Below are 20369 nucleotides of genomic sequence, written 5' to 3' on the forward strand. Positions count from 1 at the left end.
AGGCGTGAGCCACTGTGCCCAGCCACCACAATCCGGAAGCCATTTCTTTTTTTTTTTTTTTTTTTTTTGAGGCGGAGTCTCGCTCTGTAGCCCGGGCTGGAGTGCAGTGGCCGGATCTCAGCTCACTGCAAGCTCCGCCTCCCGGGTTTACGCCATTCTCCTGCCTCAGCCTCCGAGTAGCTGGGACTACAGGCGCCCGCCACCTCGCCCGGCTAATTTTTTGTATTTTTAGTAGAGACGGGGTTTCACCACGTTAGCCAGGATGGTCTCGATCTCCCGACCTCGTGATCCACCCGCCTCGGCCTCCCAAAGTGCTGGGATTACAGGCGTGAGCCACCGCGCCCGGCCTGGAAGCCATTTCTTAATTTGAGAATTTTTTTCCTGTCCAGAGAGACTGTCAGTGAAAAACAGTTTTATTTTTTGATCCAGCAAGCCCTTTCTCATTTGTAATTCCTTTAAATTTTAACAACGAAACAGCTCCTTCTTAGCTTACCTGTTTTCTCTTTTTTACTCTAGGCAGCTGGAGCAAGTCAGATGGCACCTTCAGCACTTTGCCTGCAAATCTCCTTAGCTAGTTCATCAGATTTATTAGCTATATTTTCTGTTATCTATGTTACCACAGGTGACAGACTTTTCAACACTATAAGGGTTCCCTTTTCTCTAACTTCTAATAACATTTCCTTACTTTCCATTAAGCCCCTACCGACAGCCCAAAAGTCACTGTTTTAAGATTTTGTTTCAGTAGCATCTCTCTTGCAGGTACCAAAATGTATTCCAGACATCTACTGCCAACCACCCCTCTCAAAAAAAAATTTAATGGCATAAAACAACCATGTTCTTATGCTCCCAGACTCCGTGGATTAGGAATTCAGACAGCACTGCAGGGGTGGCTTGCCCCTGCTCCATGATGTCTGCCTTGGCTTAAAGAGACTTAAAGGCTGGCTGGGCACAGTGGCTCATGTTTGTAATCCCAGCACTTTGGGAGGCTGAGGTGTAAGGATCACTTGAGCCCAGGAGTTCAAGACCAGGCTGGGCAACATAACAAGACCCTGTCTCTATAAAAACTAGTAATAATAATAAAATTAGCCCAGTGTGCTGGAATGCAGCTGTGGTCCCAGCTACTCATGAGGCTGAGGCGGGAGGCTCTCTTGAGCCCAAAAATTCGAGGCTTCAGAGAGCTGAGATCTTGCCACTGCACTGTAGTCTGGCAACAGAGTGGGACACTGTCTCTAAAAATAAATAAATAAATAAAAGACTTCAAGGCTAAGGGCGGCTCAATGGCTAGGGGCTGGTATCACCTGGCAATGTCTTAACCCCACATCAGGGGGATGCTGGCTGTTGCTGGGACTTTACCTGGGACTGGCAGCCAGAACACCTATATGTACCCTTTCCACATGGCCTGGGCTTGCTCCTAGCATGAGAGACGGGAATTAGGAGCTGCTGATATTTTTAGGCCTGGGCCTGAAAAGTAGCACCACATCACTTGTATTGTATGCTATCAATCAAGCAGTCACAGAGCCCAGGTTTAAGAGGAGGGGTTATTTTGACAGGAGGCATGTCAGAGAATTTGGGGACCACGTTTTAAAACCATCACAAGTGCCATTTGCATGGTTTCCTGGAATTGGATTTGCCTCCCTCCTGGCTTTGTCTAATGCCTGGCTCTGCTTTATACAGTAGCCCAGTCTTTACTGGACTGAGGCACTGGGGATGTTCCTGTCAGGGATCGGTAACCTCAGAGAGGGCTCCTGCAATGTCAGTATTCTCTCTGTCTTCACTCGCCGCCGCTACTTAGAGGGTTCGTCATTCCCTTCCAGAGAAGAACTCAGCAGTCCACTTGGTGCTTTCTTAGAAATCAGCTTGGGGGCAGGCAGGCGCGGCTTCCGTAGATTCTTAGATGTGCTTTCTGGAGGTGAAAAGGCAACTCAATTTATGCTGTGACTCTCGCTACCTCTCACTTACCCTGACAAGCCGTAGGGACCTGGAGAATCTCTATAGACAGTGGCCTAGATATAGCCCCAGTTGGGGGATGAGGCTGTCCTGGACCCTGTTGGGGACTCGCAACTGTTTGAGATGCTTTTTTTTGGGAGCAAGAAAGCCAAGTTGTGAGTATCACCCTGTCCTTTGACTTTTTCTCAGGACTTTTCTGGAGTGGGATGTCTATGTCTTGTTACTGGGCAAGCTTCTGCTCTAGGCTGGGGAACAAACTCTTGGACTTGCTGACTCAGGTAGCCTTCCTCCTTTTTCTCCTCCTCCACGCTCAGAGTATGGCTTTGGGGTAGCGCAGTGAGAATGCCATCCCCAGAATTGGGGCAGTCACTGGGTGGCAGGAGGATGGTGATACCGCTAAGCCAACAGGGTCCTTAGTTGAGAAGCCCAAGAATGCTGAATGACTGGCCACCTTCCAGGCAGTTTCATTTGAAGCAGGCAAGACATTGCTTAGTAGGGATGGAAGCATTTTGGACACTGAGCCCTGTATAACCTTCACCTGCAGACAGGCTCACTTCATGGCACTCATAACACATCCTGGTACCTCTCAGGCTGTTTCCAGGACTACTAGGACTTTTTCCCAACTAGCTCCAGCTTGGTCCCTTCTTGTTACTAACACATGTAGTAGCCCTATGACCAGAAAAAGCAGAGCAACTTGGAGCATGCCAAGTTCATCAAGAACTAAAGACAGCCTTCCCTCCAAAAAAGTTCCTCGGGGCACCTGACAATACATGGGACATTCCTTAGCACAAATACTTCTTGTGTTACCGAAGAGGGGCCTGTATCGCTAGCCCAGGGATTGGGGCGTGTTCCTATGAGACAGTACCAGAGGGAATATTATGCACTTTAACTCTCACTTTCTGTCTATGTGCATGTGCACACATAACATGATTCTTTTTCTTTTCTTGTTTCTTTTTTAATTTTTGAGACAGGATCTCACTTTGTTGCCCAGGTTCGAGTGCAGTGGTGCAACCATGACTCACTTCGCCTTGACCTCCTGGGCTCAAGGATCCTCCTGCCTCAGCCTCTTGAGTAGCTGGGACCACGGGGGCATGTCATCACACCCAGCTAATTTAAAAAAAATTTTTTTTTTTTTTTGTAGAAATGGAGTTTTACCATATTGGCTAGGCTGGTCTCCAACTCCTGGGCTCAAGTGAAGTGCTGGAATTAGAAGCATGAGCCACCATGCCTGGCCCACAGTACTTTTTCTTTAAATTTATTTCTCTTTCCATACTGTAGCTCATATTCTTTCCATCCTAATTATGTGTCTTACATATTTGTGTGTGTGTGTGTGCGCGCGCGCATTTATGGTTCTCTGTTTCTTTTAAATATTCTTTGCATTCTCCCCTGCTTTCTTTTATCTGTTCATTTTACTCCATCTCTCCTTAAAATGTTGGTTCTGGCATGTCGCATGCTGCAGTGTTGGCATCCATGCCTGTGTTGAGCGGCAGAACTGGCTGCCTGCTGACAAGGCCATGGCACAAGTGCCCAGTTCCACAGTGCCTGCCTCCCAGGGGCATACTCTGGGATTGTAGAATAACAGAGAGATGATAAGAGAGAACAGCGGTCTTGGGTGTCTGATGGCTGCTTTGTATTTACTTTTAAACATTATTTATTTTACCTTTATGGAATGATTTATAGTGTTCAAACACTGTTAGAGATTTGCATCATCTTAGCCACACAGCTAGTATGTGAGGATACTCAGACTAAGTATTGTCCATGTTGATAGTTAAAAAACCTGAGGCACAGAGAACTTAGAGAGCTTGCCCATGAGCACACCCAGAAAGTGATGGGACCAGGACCCAGCCAGTGTGTAGCTTTCACGCCTAGTGGGAGAGGACTTCAGGGACTGGCGGCAATACTGGACTGCACCGAGTGCTTTGTGTACCTTTCTCTGTTGTTCTTTAGCCCATACACCACAAAGAGAGAGGCGGGGATGTCTGCAGATACAATGTCCATGTCCTGAGCAGGCATACAGGAGGCCTAGGTTTTTAACTATTTACATTTTCATTCATTTAGTCACTCAACACAAATAATAATTCCTTTTAAGTTCTAGGCACTTTGCAGGGGATATCAAGATTAACAAGATACTGTTACCACCTTCAGGTGAGCTCACTCATAGTCTAGTAAGGGAGAGAAAACAGTCTGGTGCAATGCAGTGTTATACATGCCATCGTAGATGTTTTCCCAGTGGAGGCCTCTGCATAGGCCATCTCTACCTGAAAGGGGGTAGGGTGTGAAAAAGCTAAGAGTTTGATGTGCCTAAGGGTGGGATACAGGATTGATATGGAGGGAAAACAATGTGGGGTGATGAAGGGGAAAATAGGCAGGGACCAGCTCATGGGGGGCCTTGTCAGCAATGCCAGTGAATTTGCATTTTATTCTGTAGATATGAGGAGTTTCAAGCATGATCAGCTTTTCATTTTGGAAAGATGTCAGAAGATGAGAGGATGAACCAGAACTGATTTAAGACTGAAGGCAGAAAGAGACCAAAGAAGTAGCAGTAGCAGTAGGGATGGGGAGGAGGGGGACACACCTGGGAGATGTTAGGAAGTAGAATTGATAGGACGTAGTCATCAAGTAGATCAATGGGTTTGGGGAGAGGGCTGGATCCAGATGCTTGAAGCAGGAGGGGAACAAACTCTGACCTTTTCTCCCCTCTTTGGAATGAGTTGGAGAAAATATGCAGCAGTAAAAGCCAGGGGAGGTGGAAGCATAAAGCAACATGGGGATGAGACCGTGAGAGCAGACGTCCAGTGCAGGCACATGGGAAAGAGGGTGCTAGTGTAAGGCCAGCCCTTTTAGATGGGCATTGGGTCCCCATCTCTTCATTGCCTGCTCAAGGATGTTATTTCTGCATTTGTGCCCTCTGTGTCTGCATTGACAACTTTTCCCTCTCTACTGGATCATTCCAATTACGGTTGCAAAGTTGGCATGGTGGTTCACGCCTGCACAGTCCCAGCACTTTGGGAGGCCAAGGCAGGAGGATCACTGGAGGCCAGGATTTCAAGACCTATCTGGGCAACACAGTGAGACCCCCATCTGTGGAAAAAAAAAAAAATTAGCTGGACGTGGTGGCATGAGCCTGTAATCCCAGCTATTTGTGAGGCTAAAGTGGGAAGATGTCTTGAGTTCAGGATTTTGGGGTTACAGTGAGCTATGTACTCCAGCCTGAGCCACAGAGCAAGACCCTGTAAGAGAGAGAGAGAGGGAGAGAGAAGGGAGAGAGAGAAAGGAAGGAGGGAAGGAAGGAAGGAAGGAAGGAAGGAAGGAAGGAAGGAAGGAAGGAGGAGGAGAGGGGAGGGGAGGGGAGGGGAGGGGAGGAGAGGAGAGGAGAGGAGAAGCTTCTATTACGCCATATTCTTCTCCAACTACCATCCCATTTTTGTTCCTTTTTTAGGAAAACTCTAAAAGAGCTGTCTGAACTCTCTGTCTCCACTGCTTCTCCTCCCTTTTTCTTAAATTTTTCCAGTCATACGTCCCTTCCTACCTCTCTACCAAAACCTCTCTTCGTCAGGTCACAGTGACCTCCATGTTTCAAATAATTTCTCAGCCCTTCTCTTACTCAGTTGTTGGCAGGTTTGACTCAGTTGATCACTCCCTGTTTCTTGAGCGTCTTAGGACATCACTCTTCATGATTTTCTTCTTTTCTCACTAAATGCTGTTCTCAGTCGGTCTCCTTGGCTAGTTCTTCTTCCTTGTCCTGACCCCAAAACACTGGAACATACCGGCACTTGGACTTCTCTAGCTACGCTTATGCTCTAGAGGATCTCATTTGGCCACATGGTTTTAAATATTTCTATATGCCACTAATGACTCTTATATTGAAATTTATAACCCAGACTCTATTCTACCAGTGCTCAGGCCAAATATCCTGATGCTGTCCTAGACTTCCCTTTTGTGTCTCTCACTGCTCATCTAACCCATCAGCAAATTGCATTGGCCTAGCCCTCAAAGTAGCTCCGTCTCTACCACTACCCTTCTGATCAAGTCATCATAATAATCGCTTGTCTGGATTGCTGCAGTGGCCTTCTAAATAGTCTCCTTGTTGCCACCCTGTACCCCTGCCTGTCATCCTCTGATGTAAAGTCAGATCTTGTCACTGTCCTGCTCACACCCCTTCAAGAGCTTCCTTCTCTTTGAGAGTGTAAGCCCAAGTCTTATCAGTGGCTCATGGGGCCTTCCATGGTGTGGCTTCTGGTGTCTCTCAGGCTCATCTCCAGTCCACACTTCGTTGTTTCCCTGCACTCTGGCCACACAGGCCTCCTTGTTGCCCCTGGAATACAGTAAGCATGTGGTTATCTTTGCCCTACTGCATTTTCTGTCTGGAACATTCCTCCCCTGGATAGACATATTGCTCACTTCCTTCGGGTTGTGTTCATGTGTCCCCTGGCAAGAGGGGCTTCCCTGACCTCCCTACGTAAAACAGCAACTCATCCCCACTGCTCATCTCTGATCCCTTTCCCCTTCTTTATTCTTCTTTATTGGCCCCCAAACCATCTCACAGAGTTGATTTGTTGTCTACTCACTCTAAACAAATAAGGCAACTTCATGTGCCTCCACCAGAATGTAACCTATAGAAAAAGAGACTTTGTCTGTTTTTAGTCTCTGCTGATCCTTTTTTTTTTCCTCCTTTGAGACAGGGTCTCTCTCTGTTGCCCAGGCTGGAGTGCAGTGGTGCGATTGTGGCTCGCTGCAGCCTTGACCTCCCAGGCTCAAGCAGTCCTCCCACCTTAGCCTAAAACAGTGCCTGGAATAGACTTGGCGCTCAATGTATCTGGTTGAATGGATAGAGAGCCAAAATGTATCTCCGGCCTGCTGGGGTTGCACCCTGTGGTCTGGGTGATAGGTGGCTTCCTTTGTTCAGATGCAGAGAAGGCTAGCAAGGAGCTGGCCTAGGAACCAGGAAGAAGTGAAGCTAGAGACTCTCAGTGGCTTGGCTCCCGTGGTGGCATCTGAAGGCAGCCTGGATCCAGGCCCTGCTCTTCTCATGGCCGTGGTCTCCTCTTGTGCAACAGGGGAGAATGATCTTACTTTCCCTCCCAGTCTCAGTTTGAGGAACTAGGAAACAACTAGACAGAGTGGAACTGAAGCCCAGGAATGAGCACTCTCCCCCATCCATGCCAGGGGATGCCACCTGCTGTGTAACTCTTTGTTACGAGGATCCAGACATCCTGACACCTGGCCCCATTGTGTCCCTCCTGAAGCCTCCCTAGTGTTCCCTCTCTAGGTGACAGACTCTCCTGACCCTCCTTCAGCCTGGGAGCAAAGACTGATGGAAGCTGATTCTTAGGGTGGCTGAACTAGCTCCACTTCCAGGGAATGCCCCCATAAGAGCATCAGAGCCTGTAGTAGTGAGAGAGAGATCCAATCCAGACACCATGGAAGCTAAGCTGGCCTGTGGGGAAGTGGGGGAGGAAGGCCAGGGCAGTGGCTCTGCACTGGGATGGGATGGGCCAATGACACGCAGGCGTGGCCTTTCCCACCTGCATCTTTTTACTACTGCCGTGGAGCAAATCACCCCAAAACTTAGTGGCTTAACACAGTTGATTGTTTCTCACATTTCTGTGGGTTTTCCGGTGGTTCCTCTGCTGGTTTCCCCTGGGCGCACTCATGTAGCTGTGTCCGGCTGGGTCTGGGTCCAAGGTGGCCTCACTCATGAGTCAGACAGTTGTAGGCTGGCTATTGACAGAGGTGCCTCGGTTACATTCCATGGGACCTCTTGTCCTCTAAAAGACTAGACTGGCTTCCTTATGTGATGGTGGCAGGGCAGCATTCCAGGTGGGTAAAGGGAGAAACTACAAGGCCTCTTGATGCCTCAAGTTTAGAATTTGGACAACTTTTAGTTTCCACCACCACATTGTATTATACTCAAAGCACATCACCAAGATCAACCCAGATTCGAGGGGCAGAGAAATAGACTTCACCTTTCCATAGCTTGAGCTGCCAAGAATTCATGGCCATATTTGATTTACTCCCCGCCCACCTCCCCCCGCCCCGACAATGTTCAGGATCCATGGACAGTGGCAAACTGACCAAGTTTCCCAGGTGATTACTCTGAAGAGTCAGCCCCATATGAATATTAGTAATTATCAAGCTAAGTTGGAACACTGTGTTAGGCCCCAAGCTCAACGCTTGACAGGTACTATCTCTATTTCTCACAGGGATTCTCTGAGATATGTGATTTTTTTTTTTTTTTTTTGAGACAGAGTTTCACTCTTGTTGCCCAGGCTGGAGTGCAATGGCATGATCTCGGCTCACTGCAACCTCCGCCTCCTGGGTTCAAGCAATGCTCCTGCCTTAGCCTCCCGAGTCACTGGAATTACAAGTGCTTGCCACCACACTCAGCTAATTTTTATTATTTTTAGTAGAGACGGGGTTTCGCCATGTTGGCCAGGCTAGTCTTGAATTCCTGACCTCAGGTGATTCACCAGTCTCAGCCTCCCAAAATGCCAGGATTACAGGCGTGAGCCACTGCACCCAGCCAAGATACGTGATCTTCCATTACCCATTTTTTATAGTTAAGGAAACTGAGGCTTAGGGAGAGAAGACTACTTGCTCAAAGTCATGAAGCTTATAAGTGGCTACACTGAATCTTGAACACCAAGGCTGTGATGTTCTTACCCTCTGTTGAGACCGACTGGCTAGCCATAACCTGATTAAAAAAAAAAACAAAAAAAAAACCAGTACTAATGATAATGAGCATTTCACATCCGTGGTCTCATTGGCTCAATATGACAACCCTGTGATGTAAAATGTGGAACGGTTTTGAAGAAATGAAACTGGATGTTCAGAGTGTGAGTCCATTGCTAATAAGAGGTAGAATCAGGAACATGCGGACAGATAACAGAGAATTCTACCCTCAAGTGAGAATGTCACACCCAGGAGGGCAGGGCCTTATCTTTATTGTTTACCAGACCTTGGAGTGAGTGACTGGTGCCTTCTCTGTGATGAACCCGGGGCTCCTGGGCTCCAAGTCAGCACGGGCAGCTCCTCTGTGGTGCAGTGCACTGGGCCTGGCCTGTTGGGAGGCCGGGGCAAGGGTAGCACGTGAAGCTATGGGCCCCAGGTCAGCAGTGACACCAAAGACAGGACCTGCAGAGGAAAGGGACAGTTTACTCTCTACTTTATGCTGCATGAGAGGAGAGAAATGAAACCTCAGTTCAAGTGGGGTAGGCATTGAGAGAAAGTTCTTAACCTGTGTAGATTTATTTGTGCTGGAACCACTAAGGGAAGTTATAGAATCATTCTTTCTGAAAGCATGCTGGGATCAGATGGACCAGAGGCCCTGAATCATTTTCCTGTCCCAAGGAGCCATGCCCCACACTACCATAAGTAACAGTGGTTCCATGGACTGGTGAATTCTCTCCCGGGCAGCTGGGAAGACACAGCCCTAGGGAACCACATATCAAAGTGCCTGAGCAGGTGAGGCAGGTATAGTTTAAAAAGGCTTCCCAAGAGATTGTGAGTCTCATTAGGTGCCTGCCATCTCCCAGTAGAATATAAGCTTCATGAGGACACGAATTTATGTCTGCTTTGTTTATTCTTATATCTAGCTCCTAGAACAGGCCTAGCACAGAGTAGGTGCTCACTAAGTATTTGTTGAATGAAGAAACAAATGAAATTGTCCTCTGTCAAATGCATCTTCAGTTGAGAACTAAAACAGAGTCCTTTGTGTAGCACAAGCACTCATTCACTTAGGGGCTAGACTGATGGCCTTTTTGTATTTATGGTTCTATAAAATAAGAGAGACATGAGGCCTCCATCAGTTGTGAGGAAGTTGGGATCTCCCCCCGCCTCAAGCCTGGCGCCTTGCCCTGCCGCTCCCTACCCCAGGGAGTGCCGGGGCTTACTCTGTTCACACCTCCTCACTGAGCAGAGCCTCTTTGGTCATCGGCTTGGCTGGGCACTGCATTTCTCTCATCTGTGCCCATATACACATGGGATGGCTCTTATTTGACTTGCCCTTTGAAAAACAACTTAAGCATGTTGAGGTTTCCTGTTGATAGGGGGCAGCCAGAGGCCTGTGACCCAGCAGGGAATTGTCAGCCAATCCCTGACTCACCCAAGCTCCAGTTTTCTGTGTGTGAGCAAGCAGTGACAGCAGCCTGGCTCAGGGGCAGCTGGCTGCCTTCCTGTGGATGGCATGGCATTCTGGAGCCTGAGAGGCTAGGCAGCCCAGAGCTGAGGGCCACGGCCTTAGGGTCAGGTAGGCCTTGTACTGTGCAGTGTTGGCAAATCCTGCTGTTTTTGAATTGAAACTGTTTGTAAAGAATTCTGAAAGTTGACAGTGGTTACACTAGTAGACAAGTAGCAAAGTGTGCCCAAGAGGAAGTATGCTCATGGTTCTCTTCAATAAGCTCACCTTTCCCTTCCTTTTGCTGTTCATCGTTCACCGAGCACCTTCCAAACACTGTTTGTCCCTGGGCCTGGAAGAAACCATGGTCTAGTAGGGAAGACCAAGAAGTCCCTTGATACTTACAAGTGCTGTGGCAGGGGTGTGCCAAGTGCTGTGGGGATTTCTGTAGAGCTGCCTCAGGGCCCTGGCAGTTCAGAAAGTGGCAGAGGCACTGCTGCTTCTTCAGAGAGGCAGCCCAGTGTAGTGGAAGTTCATGTCCTGGTTTCACTTACCAGCTGAGTGACCTCGGATGAGATATTAAATTTTTCTGTGCCTTAGTGTTTTTTTATTTGTAAAATGAAGACAATAAACAACCTCATAGAATTTTCAGGAAGATTAAATGAGTTAACATACGTAAAAACATTTATTCAGAACTGTTCCTGGTATTTGCCAAGATCTGCATGTAGATTTGGAGCTGGGACATGGTGGATGCTTATTGGATGTGATGCCACTGCTGGAGGGTGGAGCTGCTTAAGGAGTTGGTCTCCCCACCCCATTGGCTTCCTCGTTGACAGAGTGGAAAAGACTCTTTCCTGAGGGGCCCTTCTGACCTTTCTGAGGCCCTCAGGGATTCTAATTCTTGTCAGAACCCAACATGAAGGAGCGAGACGTATGTCTAGTAGCAGAAGTCCCAGACAGAGGCTTGTTAAGGGAGTGGTGTTGGAGAACCATCTTGCACCAGTTCACAAGAGCTGATCAGTGGCATCTCTTCTCAACTCCACAGCCAATGACGTCACATTGGTAACTCAGCCAGAGTTGGAATATTTATACTACCAATATTGGCAAGTGCTACCAATCTGCTGTTGCCCCCAGACAGCCGGTTGTTCAAACTTGTTTGGTTTTGGGTTTTTTGGTCCCTTTTCCCCTCTTTTTGCCATACATAGAGTCTCACTATGTTGCCCAGGCTGGTCTTGAACTGCTGAGCTCAAGTGATCTTCTCGCCTCTGCCTCCCTAAGTGCTGGGATTACAGGTGTGAGCCACCACACCTTCTGAGAACTGGTTGTTAAGCATGTCGCAGCACACCACTGGGCTTTCTGCCCTCCTGTTGGCAGATGTAGACTCTTGGGATACTCTCGCTTGGCACAGAACAGGTGTTTCAGACATTACTCAGGGTGCTTGGGGATGGTTTGGGCAGAGAGGCCTGTTGAGTTTGGCCTGCTGTGATTAAGGAGCTATTGCTCTCCTTGAAGACAACCTTCAAGGTACATTACTTGAATAGAATACTCTTTGAGAGTCCTCCAGGAAAAAGATGCTGAGTTCTGTAGGAATGAAACAGGATGCCCCTGGTTGGTCAGCCACTCACTGCCATTTTTTCTTTTCCTTTGTTTTGTTTTGCCCCCAGGTCTCAGTCAGTCTCTCCACCTCCAGTTCTTTCCCCACCAAGGAGTCCCATCTACCCACTCAGTGATAGTGAAACCTCAGCCTGCAGGTACCCCAGCCACTCCAGCTCCCGGGTGCTCCTCAAGGACCGGCACCCCCCAGCTCCTTCACCCCAGAATCCTCAAGATCCCTCCCCAGATACTTCCCCACCCACCTGTCCCCTCAAGACCGCCAGCTTCGGTTATTTGGACAGAAGCCCTTCGGCGTGCAAGAGAGAAGCCCAGAAGGAGAATGTCCAAGGCGCAGCCCAGGATGTAGCAGGGGTAGCTGCCTGCCTCCCCCTTGCCCAGAGCACACCATTCCCGGGGCCAGCGGCTGGCCCCCGGGGCGTCTTGCTGACCCGTACCGGTACCCGCGCCCACAGCCTGGGCATCCGGGAGAAGATCTCAGCATGGGAAGGTCGCCGAGAGGCGTCGCCCAGGATGAGCATGTGTGGAGAGAAGCGGGAGGGCTCTGGGGGCGAGTGGGCGGCCAGTGAGGACTGCCCTAGCCTGGGCTGTCCCAGCGTGGTGCCGTCCCCCTGCAGCTCAGAAAAGACCTTTGATTTCAAGGGCCTCCGGAGGATGAGCAGGACCTTCTCCGAGTGCTCCTACCCAGAGACTGAGGAGGAGGGAGAGGCACTCCCTGTCCGGGACTCTTTCTACCGGCTGGAGAAACGGCTGGGCCGGAGTGAGCCCAGCGCCTTCCTCAGGGGGCATGGCAGCAGGAAGGAGAGCTCAGCAGTGCTGAGCCGGATCCAGAAAATTGAACAGGCCCTGAAGGAGCAGCCAGGCCGGGGGCTCCCCCAGCTCCCCAGCAGCTGCTACAGCGTGGACCGGGGGAAAAGGAAGACTGTAACCTTGGGCGTCTTGGAGGAGCCGGCAGGGGGCGCGAGTGTGAGCGCTGGCAGCCGGGCAGTCGGAGTGGCTGGAGTTGGCGGGGAGGCGGGCCCACCCCCAGAGAGGGAAGGCAGTGGTTCCACTAAACCCGGGACCCCTGGAAATAGCCCTAGCTCCCAGCGGCTGCCATCGAAGAGTTCCCCTGATCCCGCTGTGAACCCTGTCCCCAAACCCAAGCGCACCTTTGAATACGAGGCTGACAAGAACCCCAAGAGTAAGCCCAGCAATGGTCTACCTCCTTCACCCACACCTGCTGCTCCACCCCCCTTGCCCTCCACCCCAGCCCCGCCTGTCACCCGGAGACCCAAGAAGGACATTCGTGGTCACCGCAAGTCCCAGAGCAGGTAATGCATGCGCCTCCGATGTGTTGTAGCTGAATACCGTGGCTTGCTTTTAAATTTTAAATGGACAGTGCAAGCACAGATTGTAGGGTGGGTCACAATCAGTAGTGCTTCGTAAGCCCTGAAGTACTGAATAATTGTTAGGTGGTAGTTGTGGTAGTGAAAAATGAGATTGTTCTGCTCTTACAAGATACTTGACATGAGTGGGAATGCTTACAGGATACTTGGGACCTGAGTGCTGGTCACTGAAGGTATTGGCTGGATTTGGCCTTTGGGGTAGAGCTGGGCTGTGTCCCGCCCCTGTCGGAGCTTCCTCAGTCCTCTGCTGGGAGTAGGTAAAGCAGGCAGTCCTTTGCAGACTAGTAGGATCTTAGCCTCCCTACCACCTGAAGTACCAGCATTAGAAATTATTTTCTTTGAATGAAGCATTATCTGAATACTGCATTTTGTCATTAACATGGTAGTATCGGCAAATTTAACACAATTCCCTCTCTCCTGAGGGCCTCCGGGCCATATATGAACCCTGGGCCTATATCAAGAGGGGATTATTGGGGAGATTGATGAAAAAAGGAGTAAAACAGGAATGAGCCTGTTCCAAGGCTCACGGTGGTTTCCTGGTCAGTCTCAGGATTTCTAACCCCAGATTACCAAGGGCTGTCTCCCCAGTAACTTGGAGCTGGAGCTGTTGGAATTGGTGAAAGCTGGCAGGCGTCTTATTCTCTGAATCAGGGTAGGCTGGGAGTGAGCTTCCTTCGGAATACTCATCCTCCTACATCCTACTGCCTTTCTCATCTAACCCCACGACAGATGGGTATTCAGGTTTGTTTCACTTCTGGGGATTCTTTAGTCTGTCCCCACACTTCAGGCTTCATCTAACATATCCCATCTTATATATAAACTTTCCTGCCATGTGCAGAAAGGAAGAAATTTCAAAGATTCAGACCCCTGAGCTGGAACAGCCCATGGCTAAGGGTAATCCCATGTTTGAGTCCACCCCAGAATTCTCACTGGCTCTTTAATTCTTAAACGGCCTGCCAGGAGTGTTTGCTTTGTCCTTATTCATCCATTTATATAAACATTCATCTAGAGCCTGCTGTGCACCAAGAGTGTGCTGGTCAAGAGGATGCAGAGGCAAATAGGACATGGTTCTTCCATTCAAGGGCTTCGTGGTCTGATGCACAGATAAATTATAGATAATGTCATATGTGCCGTAACTCATGGCAGTGCAGGAGGCCGCAGAGACCCAGAGAAGGGACATCTGAGTTAGATGGGGGAGAGAAGGGAGGCTCCTCATGGAGGGAGTTGCTGAGCTAAATTTAGAAGAGCCAAAAGCAGTTGACTAAGTGACCAAAGGGAGTGGGGGGAGAATTCATCAGCCTGAAGATTTTACACATATTCCACCCCACACTGCATTTATATATAATATATACACACATATACCGTATATGGAGGAGTCCCTTCGTGTGAGAATTAACTTAGCAAACTTAAATCTGTGCTCTTGGAAAAAGAGAAACAGTTCCAGAAGTGCAGTCTGTTCTGTATGCCGTTTCACATGGTGAACATGTTCCATGAGGAGTGGAGATGGTAAGTTTGTGTCTGTTATACCAAGTGTGATTCTTACATTTAATAGACTTTTTCATTTAAAAAAAAAAAAATGCAGTCCAGGTGAGGTGGCTCACACCTGCAATCCCAGCACTTTGGGAGGCTAAAATGGGAGGATCATTTAAGACCAGGAGTTCGAGACAGCCTGGGCAACATAATGAGACCCCATCTCTACAAAAAAATTTAAAAATTAGCTGGAGTGTTGGCATGTGCCAGTAGTCCCAGCTACTTGGGAGGCTGAGGAGGGAGGATAGCTTGAGCCTAGGAGGTTGAGGATACAGTGGGTGTGATCACACCACTGCACTCTAGCCTGGGCAACAGCACAAGACCTTATCTCTCAAAAATGTGTGTGTGTGTGTGTGTGTGTGTGTGTGTGTGTGTGTGTGTGTGTGTGTGTAAAATATAAGCCAAGTGTTTCTTCTGGCATTCAGCCCCCCCCCAAAAAAAAATTCCTGGGGAGAAACTATTAGTTTTAATGAGAGATGGCATGTTGGTCCTCAGTATGACACCTTCCTGGGGGATTTTCAAGGATAATTTGACTGAACATGATTTGTGTCTTATTTACTGACTTGAGGGCTACCTGTATACGATGCTGAGTCTACTGTATATGCCAAAGAAAACTTGCTCTCACACTAACTCTGGTCCTGGGCCAACATTTGCAAACCACTGTACTCAGCCATTGGATGTTTATCTAGTTAAGAATCTGGGCCAAAGACAGAAATTTGGGAGTCATCAAGATAGAGATGGTAGATATGGCAATGGCCCATGGATATTTGGTCCCTAGAAAGTGCAGAGTGAGAAAGAGTTTTTAAGACAGAACTCTGAGAGACCCGGACACTTAAAAAGCAAATGGAAAAGGAGAACCCCTCATAAGAGCCTGAAAAGTAGTGGCCAGGAGTTGAAAAGAAAAGTTGAAAGCCAGGAGGGAATGTGTCATAGAGGCACAGGGAGGAGATGCCAATATAAAGAGTGTTCGGTTGTGTTGAGTGCTTGGGGCAGGGCAGGGACAGGCAAGCTAAGAACAAGCTGTAGCCTTCAGGCCACTTTTAGCCCTTTCCCTGCACGGTAGGACTCTCAGGAGAAGCTGTTAGGAAACAAGAGAAAAAGGCCTCTATTGGCTGAAAGGTCTGATGGTGCCCGAAAGAAGAGGAGGTGTTCATGGGTGGGAGGAGGGATCCAGTCAGTGCCTTGCCTTCTCTCCCTCCCCAGGAGCCTGTGGGGACTTGCCTTGGAGAGGGAGAAGATGCAGTTGGGGTCTCAGATGAGGGATGTACCTCTCAGATGAAGGAGAGGAGCAGAGAGTGCTGTAGGCTCAGGGAGTCTTAGGAGACAGCAAGCTGTGGTCTTGAAATTGTACAGTAGAGAGGAAGGTTGTCCAAGGGATGGAAAGGAGCAAACTACTAGCTGAAGGGAAGCTGGTCTTGGAAGCAGCTTCTGACTGCAAATTGTCCTCCCAGCTCCACCTTGGCAGTGGTCTTATTTGTTTTAAGGGCTCAGCCCTTCCTGCTTCAACAAACCACCCAGCAACGACTGCTTTTCCAACCCCCTGACAGCCCTGAGTGGGACCCTCCCAGTGTTGAGCCTTCCTACCTGCTTAGTGCAATGGCAGGAGTCCCTGGCTAGGATGCAGATGAGGATGTGAGACCCCAGAGGCAGACCAGGCACTTGATTCCAGTGTAATCACAGACATTTCTCAAGGAGGATATTCTCTAGGGCTTGAGGCCAAAATTAATAGTTAACAGCTCAGCCTCTGGAGTGAGACATCGTCTGGGAGAATCATGCCTCTGTCACTTCCATCTCCTCTTTCACAAGATGTCACAATACTGGTGGCACTGTTGTGAAGATTAATGAGATAACACATGTAAAGGTGCATTTGATGCAGCACCTGGAACAGCATACTTTTAAGCTGGGGTAGTTGTTGTTACCTAATATCAGTATTATTCGGGAAAGGCACATTGCAGGCACCCAGGCTGGAGCCTTTCAGACCATCTGTCTCTTAATTTGGATGGTAAGTTTGGACCTGCCTTGATGTTCTTTCAGAAGCTGGCTTTATGAGGAGGGCCTATGGTCTTTGCTATTGCCATGGACATTCCCCAGCAAGGCAGCAGAGATCTGATTCAGCAGGAATGACTCTTGCTCTTGTTATCCACAGAAAATCCTTTGAGTTTGAGGATGCATCCAGTCTCCAGTCCCTGTACCCCTCTTCTCCCACTGAGAATGGTACTGAGAACCAACCCAAGTTTGGATCCAAAAGCACTTTAGAAGAAAATGCCTATGAAGATATTGTGGGTAAGCAATGGCAGAGGTGGCGGCTGGGTCATCTCAGGGGCTACAGAAGAACAGGAACAGGAGGAAACACCTAGATTGACTTCCTTCACTGTGGGCAGGCATGGTCCCACCTTCTGGAACTCCTCCTGGAAATGGGACATCGGGCGAAGCACCTTAGCAAAGACAGAGCAGCTTTGTGATTAAAAGCCTGGCTCTTGAATGAACTGAAATCCAAAGGACCTTTGGGGACACGAGAAGGAGAAAACGACATTATTCCTTTCCTTTATTTTTGGAAGGCTTTGAAGTCCAACAGACCCTCTTCCTTAGCTGTGTGTCCTTAAGGCAAATCACTTAACTTTTGTGAAGACTCTGTTTTTCTCTTATAAAATGATGATGTGACTATATTAACAACAACAGTAATAGTAATAACATTTTGAGCCGGGCATGGTGGCTCATGCCTGTAATCCCAGCACTTTGGAGGCTGAGGTTGGTGGATCATCTAAGGTCAGGAGTTTGAGACCAGCCTCCGTCTCCACTAAAAATACAAAAAATTAGCTGAGCATGGTGGCGGGCGCCTGTAATCCCAGCTACTAGGGAGGCTAAGGCAGGAGAATCGCTTGAACCCAGGAGACGGAGGTTGCAGGGAGCTGAGATCACGCCGTTGCACTCCAGCCTGGGCAACATGAGCGAAACTCCGTCTCAAAAAAAAAAAAAAAAAAAAAAGTAATAATACTTCATAAGGTTGTTGTTAGAATTAAATAAGACTGAGTGTCTGGTGCAGGCCTGCTACCTGGTCAGAGATGGCCATCTTCTTTCTGTGTTCTTATGTGGTGGAAGGGGCAGAGGGAGTTCTCTGGGGTCTCTTTTAAAAGGGCCCTAATTGGTGAAGGCCCTGCACACGTGACCTAATCACCTCCCAGAGGCTTCACCTACAAATGCCAGCACATTGGGGATTAGGTTTCAACATAGGAATTTTGGGGAACACAAACATTCAGTCTGTTGTACAAGCTAAGAAGTTTCATTGCCCTAGTTTCATGGGTGCTGGCAGAAGACATGAGACCCCTGCGTCACAAAGGACTTTATTACTCATGGCATAGCAGGCAGCATGAGCTTCGTGTTCACACGGGTTTCCCCTTGTGCGTAAGTCCCATGGGGCGGTGTGGAGAAGGCCCAGGTGGAAGCTGCAGACACTGCAGGTCCATGTCCCAGCTGGGGAGCCCAAGCGTAGGAAACCCCAGTCTTTTCAGAGACTGCTGGCAAACCTGCCTAACCTTGGTCCTTGGAGAAAACATTACCTTTATCATTCTGGTCAGGAAACAAATCTGCCTCTGCCCTGAAGGGAGATACTATCTCTGTCTTCCAAGGCTGTTTGCTGTATAAATACCCTTTAAAATATAGTCTGGAACGGTCAGTTCTTCTTGTTCAGAAGAAGGGCAGAAATGCAAGACTCCATTGAGATTTGTCTTCCAACAGGTGGGAAGACATGGTATTGGCAAACTTGTGTTCACGGATCAGACGAAAGATAGATGCTCTAGCTTGGGTTGCATTTGTTTTGTTTTTTTTTTTGTTTGTTTGGCGTTCATTTCAATTCTGTTAGCATCCTCTTCAGTAAGGGGCTTTGATTCTGCTCAGGTGAAGTGTGGGGTCAGTGTTGGTTAGTGGGGAGGAGAGAGGCTGTGTTGCCTGCCGGCTCCCTCTCTGGGCCCCTGTCTTGCCTCTGTCTTAGGCCCTGAATCTGAAGAATGTGCTGTTAGTTAATACATGAGAGAGAGAAGTGGCCCGGGGTAGAGAGAACCCTCCAGATTCTCAGAAGCCTGGAATCTTTTTTTTTTTTTTTTTTTGAGATGAAGTCTTACTCTGTCGCCTAGGCTGGAGTGCAGTGGCGCAATCTCAGCTCACTGCAAGCTCTGCCTCCCGGGTTCACGCCATTCTCTTATCTCAGCCTCCCCAGCAGCTGGGACTACAGGTGCCCGCCACCTCGCCCGGCTAGTTTTTCGTATTTTTTAGTAGAGACGGGGTTTCACCGTGTTAGCCAGGATGGTCTCGATCTCCTGACCTCGTGATCCACCCGCCTCGGGCTCCCAAAGTGCTGGGATTACAGGCGTGAGCCACCGCGCCCGGCTGGCTCAGAAGCCTGGAGTCTTATGAAGAGAGGGCCATCTGTTCCCTCATTTGATCTGAGCCATCGGTTTCATAGCTGTTTCCTCGCCACTTGCTGGGCCAGCGTTTCTGGGGAGACAGCAGCCATGCCGGGACCCGCAGGGACACTGCTTTCCCAGGAACAGAGTGTATAGTATGTAGTCACGCAAAACTGGGTCACAGCTGGAAGACTGTAGGAGTGAGGTCCCTAGAACAGCAAAAGAGTTTGGGGAGGGAGGCCCTTTCCCTTATCCCTGGGGAAAAGACAGCTTTGTACCCACAGGCGACCCAGAGCAGAGGTCAAGAGCTAGGGGCATCAGAACCAAAGATCCAGAAGCCAGGTGGGCAGTTAAGGAAGATGCCCCAACTCCAGCCCATACCCCAGTTCTACTCAGCCACCCAAGAGGCAGCCAGTGCTGCTCCTGTATTTCTCACCTCCTTGTGCAATACCAACATCCTGGAGTGGAAGAAAGTCCTCCCGAATGAGTGAGTAGGCAGAGGCCTAGACACACTTGCCCTCCTCTTTCCCTTCTCTCAAACCTGACCTAAGAAGGCCTGGGGAACAGCTCTGTTGGCCAGCTGAGTTCTTCCAAAATTCTGCCCCCCAAACATTGCCCCAAAACAGAGCCCTGGATGGTGGAAATTTGGACAGAGAGAAATGGTTGAAGCTGTCCCTTTCTCAAATTATTTCAATTCAGATGATCCAAGAACGTATCCCACAGGAAATCCTTCTCAGAGAATAGAGAATGGGAGGACCACAGGCTTGCCAGCACCCAGCATAGTCAAGGGACATCAGAAAACCACAGTCCTCTCTGCTCATGGCAGCAGCCACACTGGGTGCTCCCAGTGTCCTGGGCAGCAAACTGACACAGTACAGTTTCTGCCAAACTAGAGTGAATGAGAATGTACCCTGCAACAGGAGGTAGGGAGTGGGTGGGGCAACAGAGTGGCCTCCCCACTCATTAGGGAGGACTCTCTTCCACTCTGGGGTTGCATGAGGAGTTAAAAAAATATGGGAGCAGCTTGGCTGCTTCTTGGGTGGCTTAGTACAGCTAGGGGTCAGCGCTGTGTGGGCAAAAGGTAGAGGTAGCTGCTCACCTGGCTTCTGGATCTTTGGAACACCTAAAGGACAAGGAAAGAAGAGAGGGAGAGGATGCGGGAGAAAGGGAGGGGAGCGACCCAAGCACCAGTTTGGGAATACACTACATCGGATGTTTAGGTTTTGCTTTGGCCTCGTGGGGTGGTGGGGGTGGTTTCTGGAGTCTGCAGTTAGGACAGTGCCCTGTGCATGTTTTCCTTTTTTATGTCCCCACAGCAGCCCAATCTGAATTTCTGGGACCTGACTAGGGAGGCCAGAGGGAAATACAGAGGAAAAT

At 49.1% G+C, this 20369-nt stretch overlaps 1 protein-coding gene across 12 annotated transcripts in view; it reads left to right on the forward strand.

Moving 5' to 3' along the window:
• The window catches only part of DENND2B (DENN domain containing 2B), a 177910-nt gene that overhangs the window by 128437 nt on the left and 29104 nt on the right, over positions 1–20369 (forward strand). For 9 of the 12 annotated variants that reach the window (XM_024795017.2, XM_071075127.1, XM_071075126.1 and 6 more), the window contains 2 exons: positions 11728–12987; positions 16739–16875. In XM_024795017.2, the coding sequence (XP_024650785.1) occupies positions 11728–12987; positions 16739–16875 (1397 nt within the window). The remainder of the gene's footprint in view (positions 1–11727; positions 12988–16738; positions 16876–20369) is intronic. The other 3 variants (XM_071075129.1, XM_071075128.1, XM_071075130.1) reach the window with 1 other exon arrangement.

The sequence above is a fragment of the Macaca nemestrina genome, chromosome 12 (genome assembly GCF_043159975.1).
Source record: "Macaca nemestrina isolate mMacNem1 chromosome 12, mMacNem.hap1, whole genome shotgun sequence".
NCBI classification, from domain to species: Eukaryota; Metazoa; Chordata; class Mammalia; order Primates; family Cercopithecidae; genus Macaca; species Macaca nemestrina.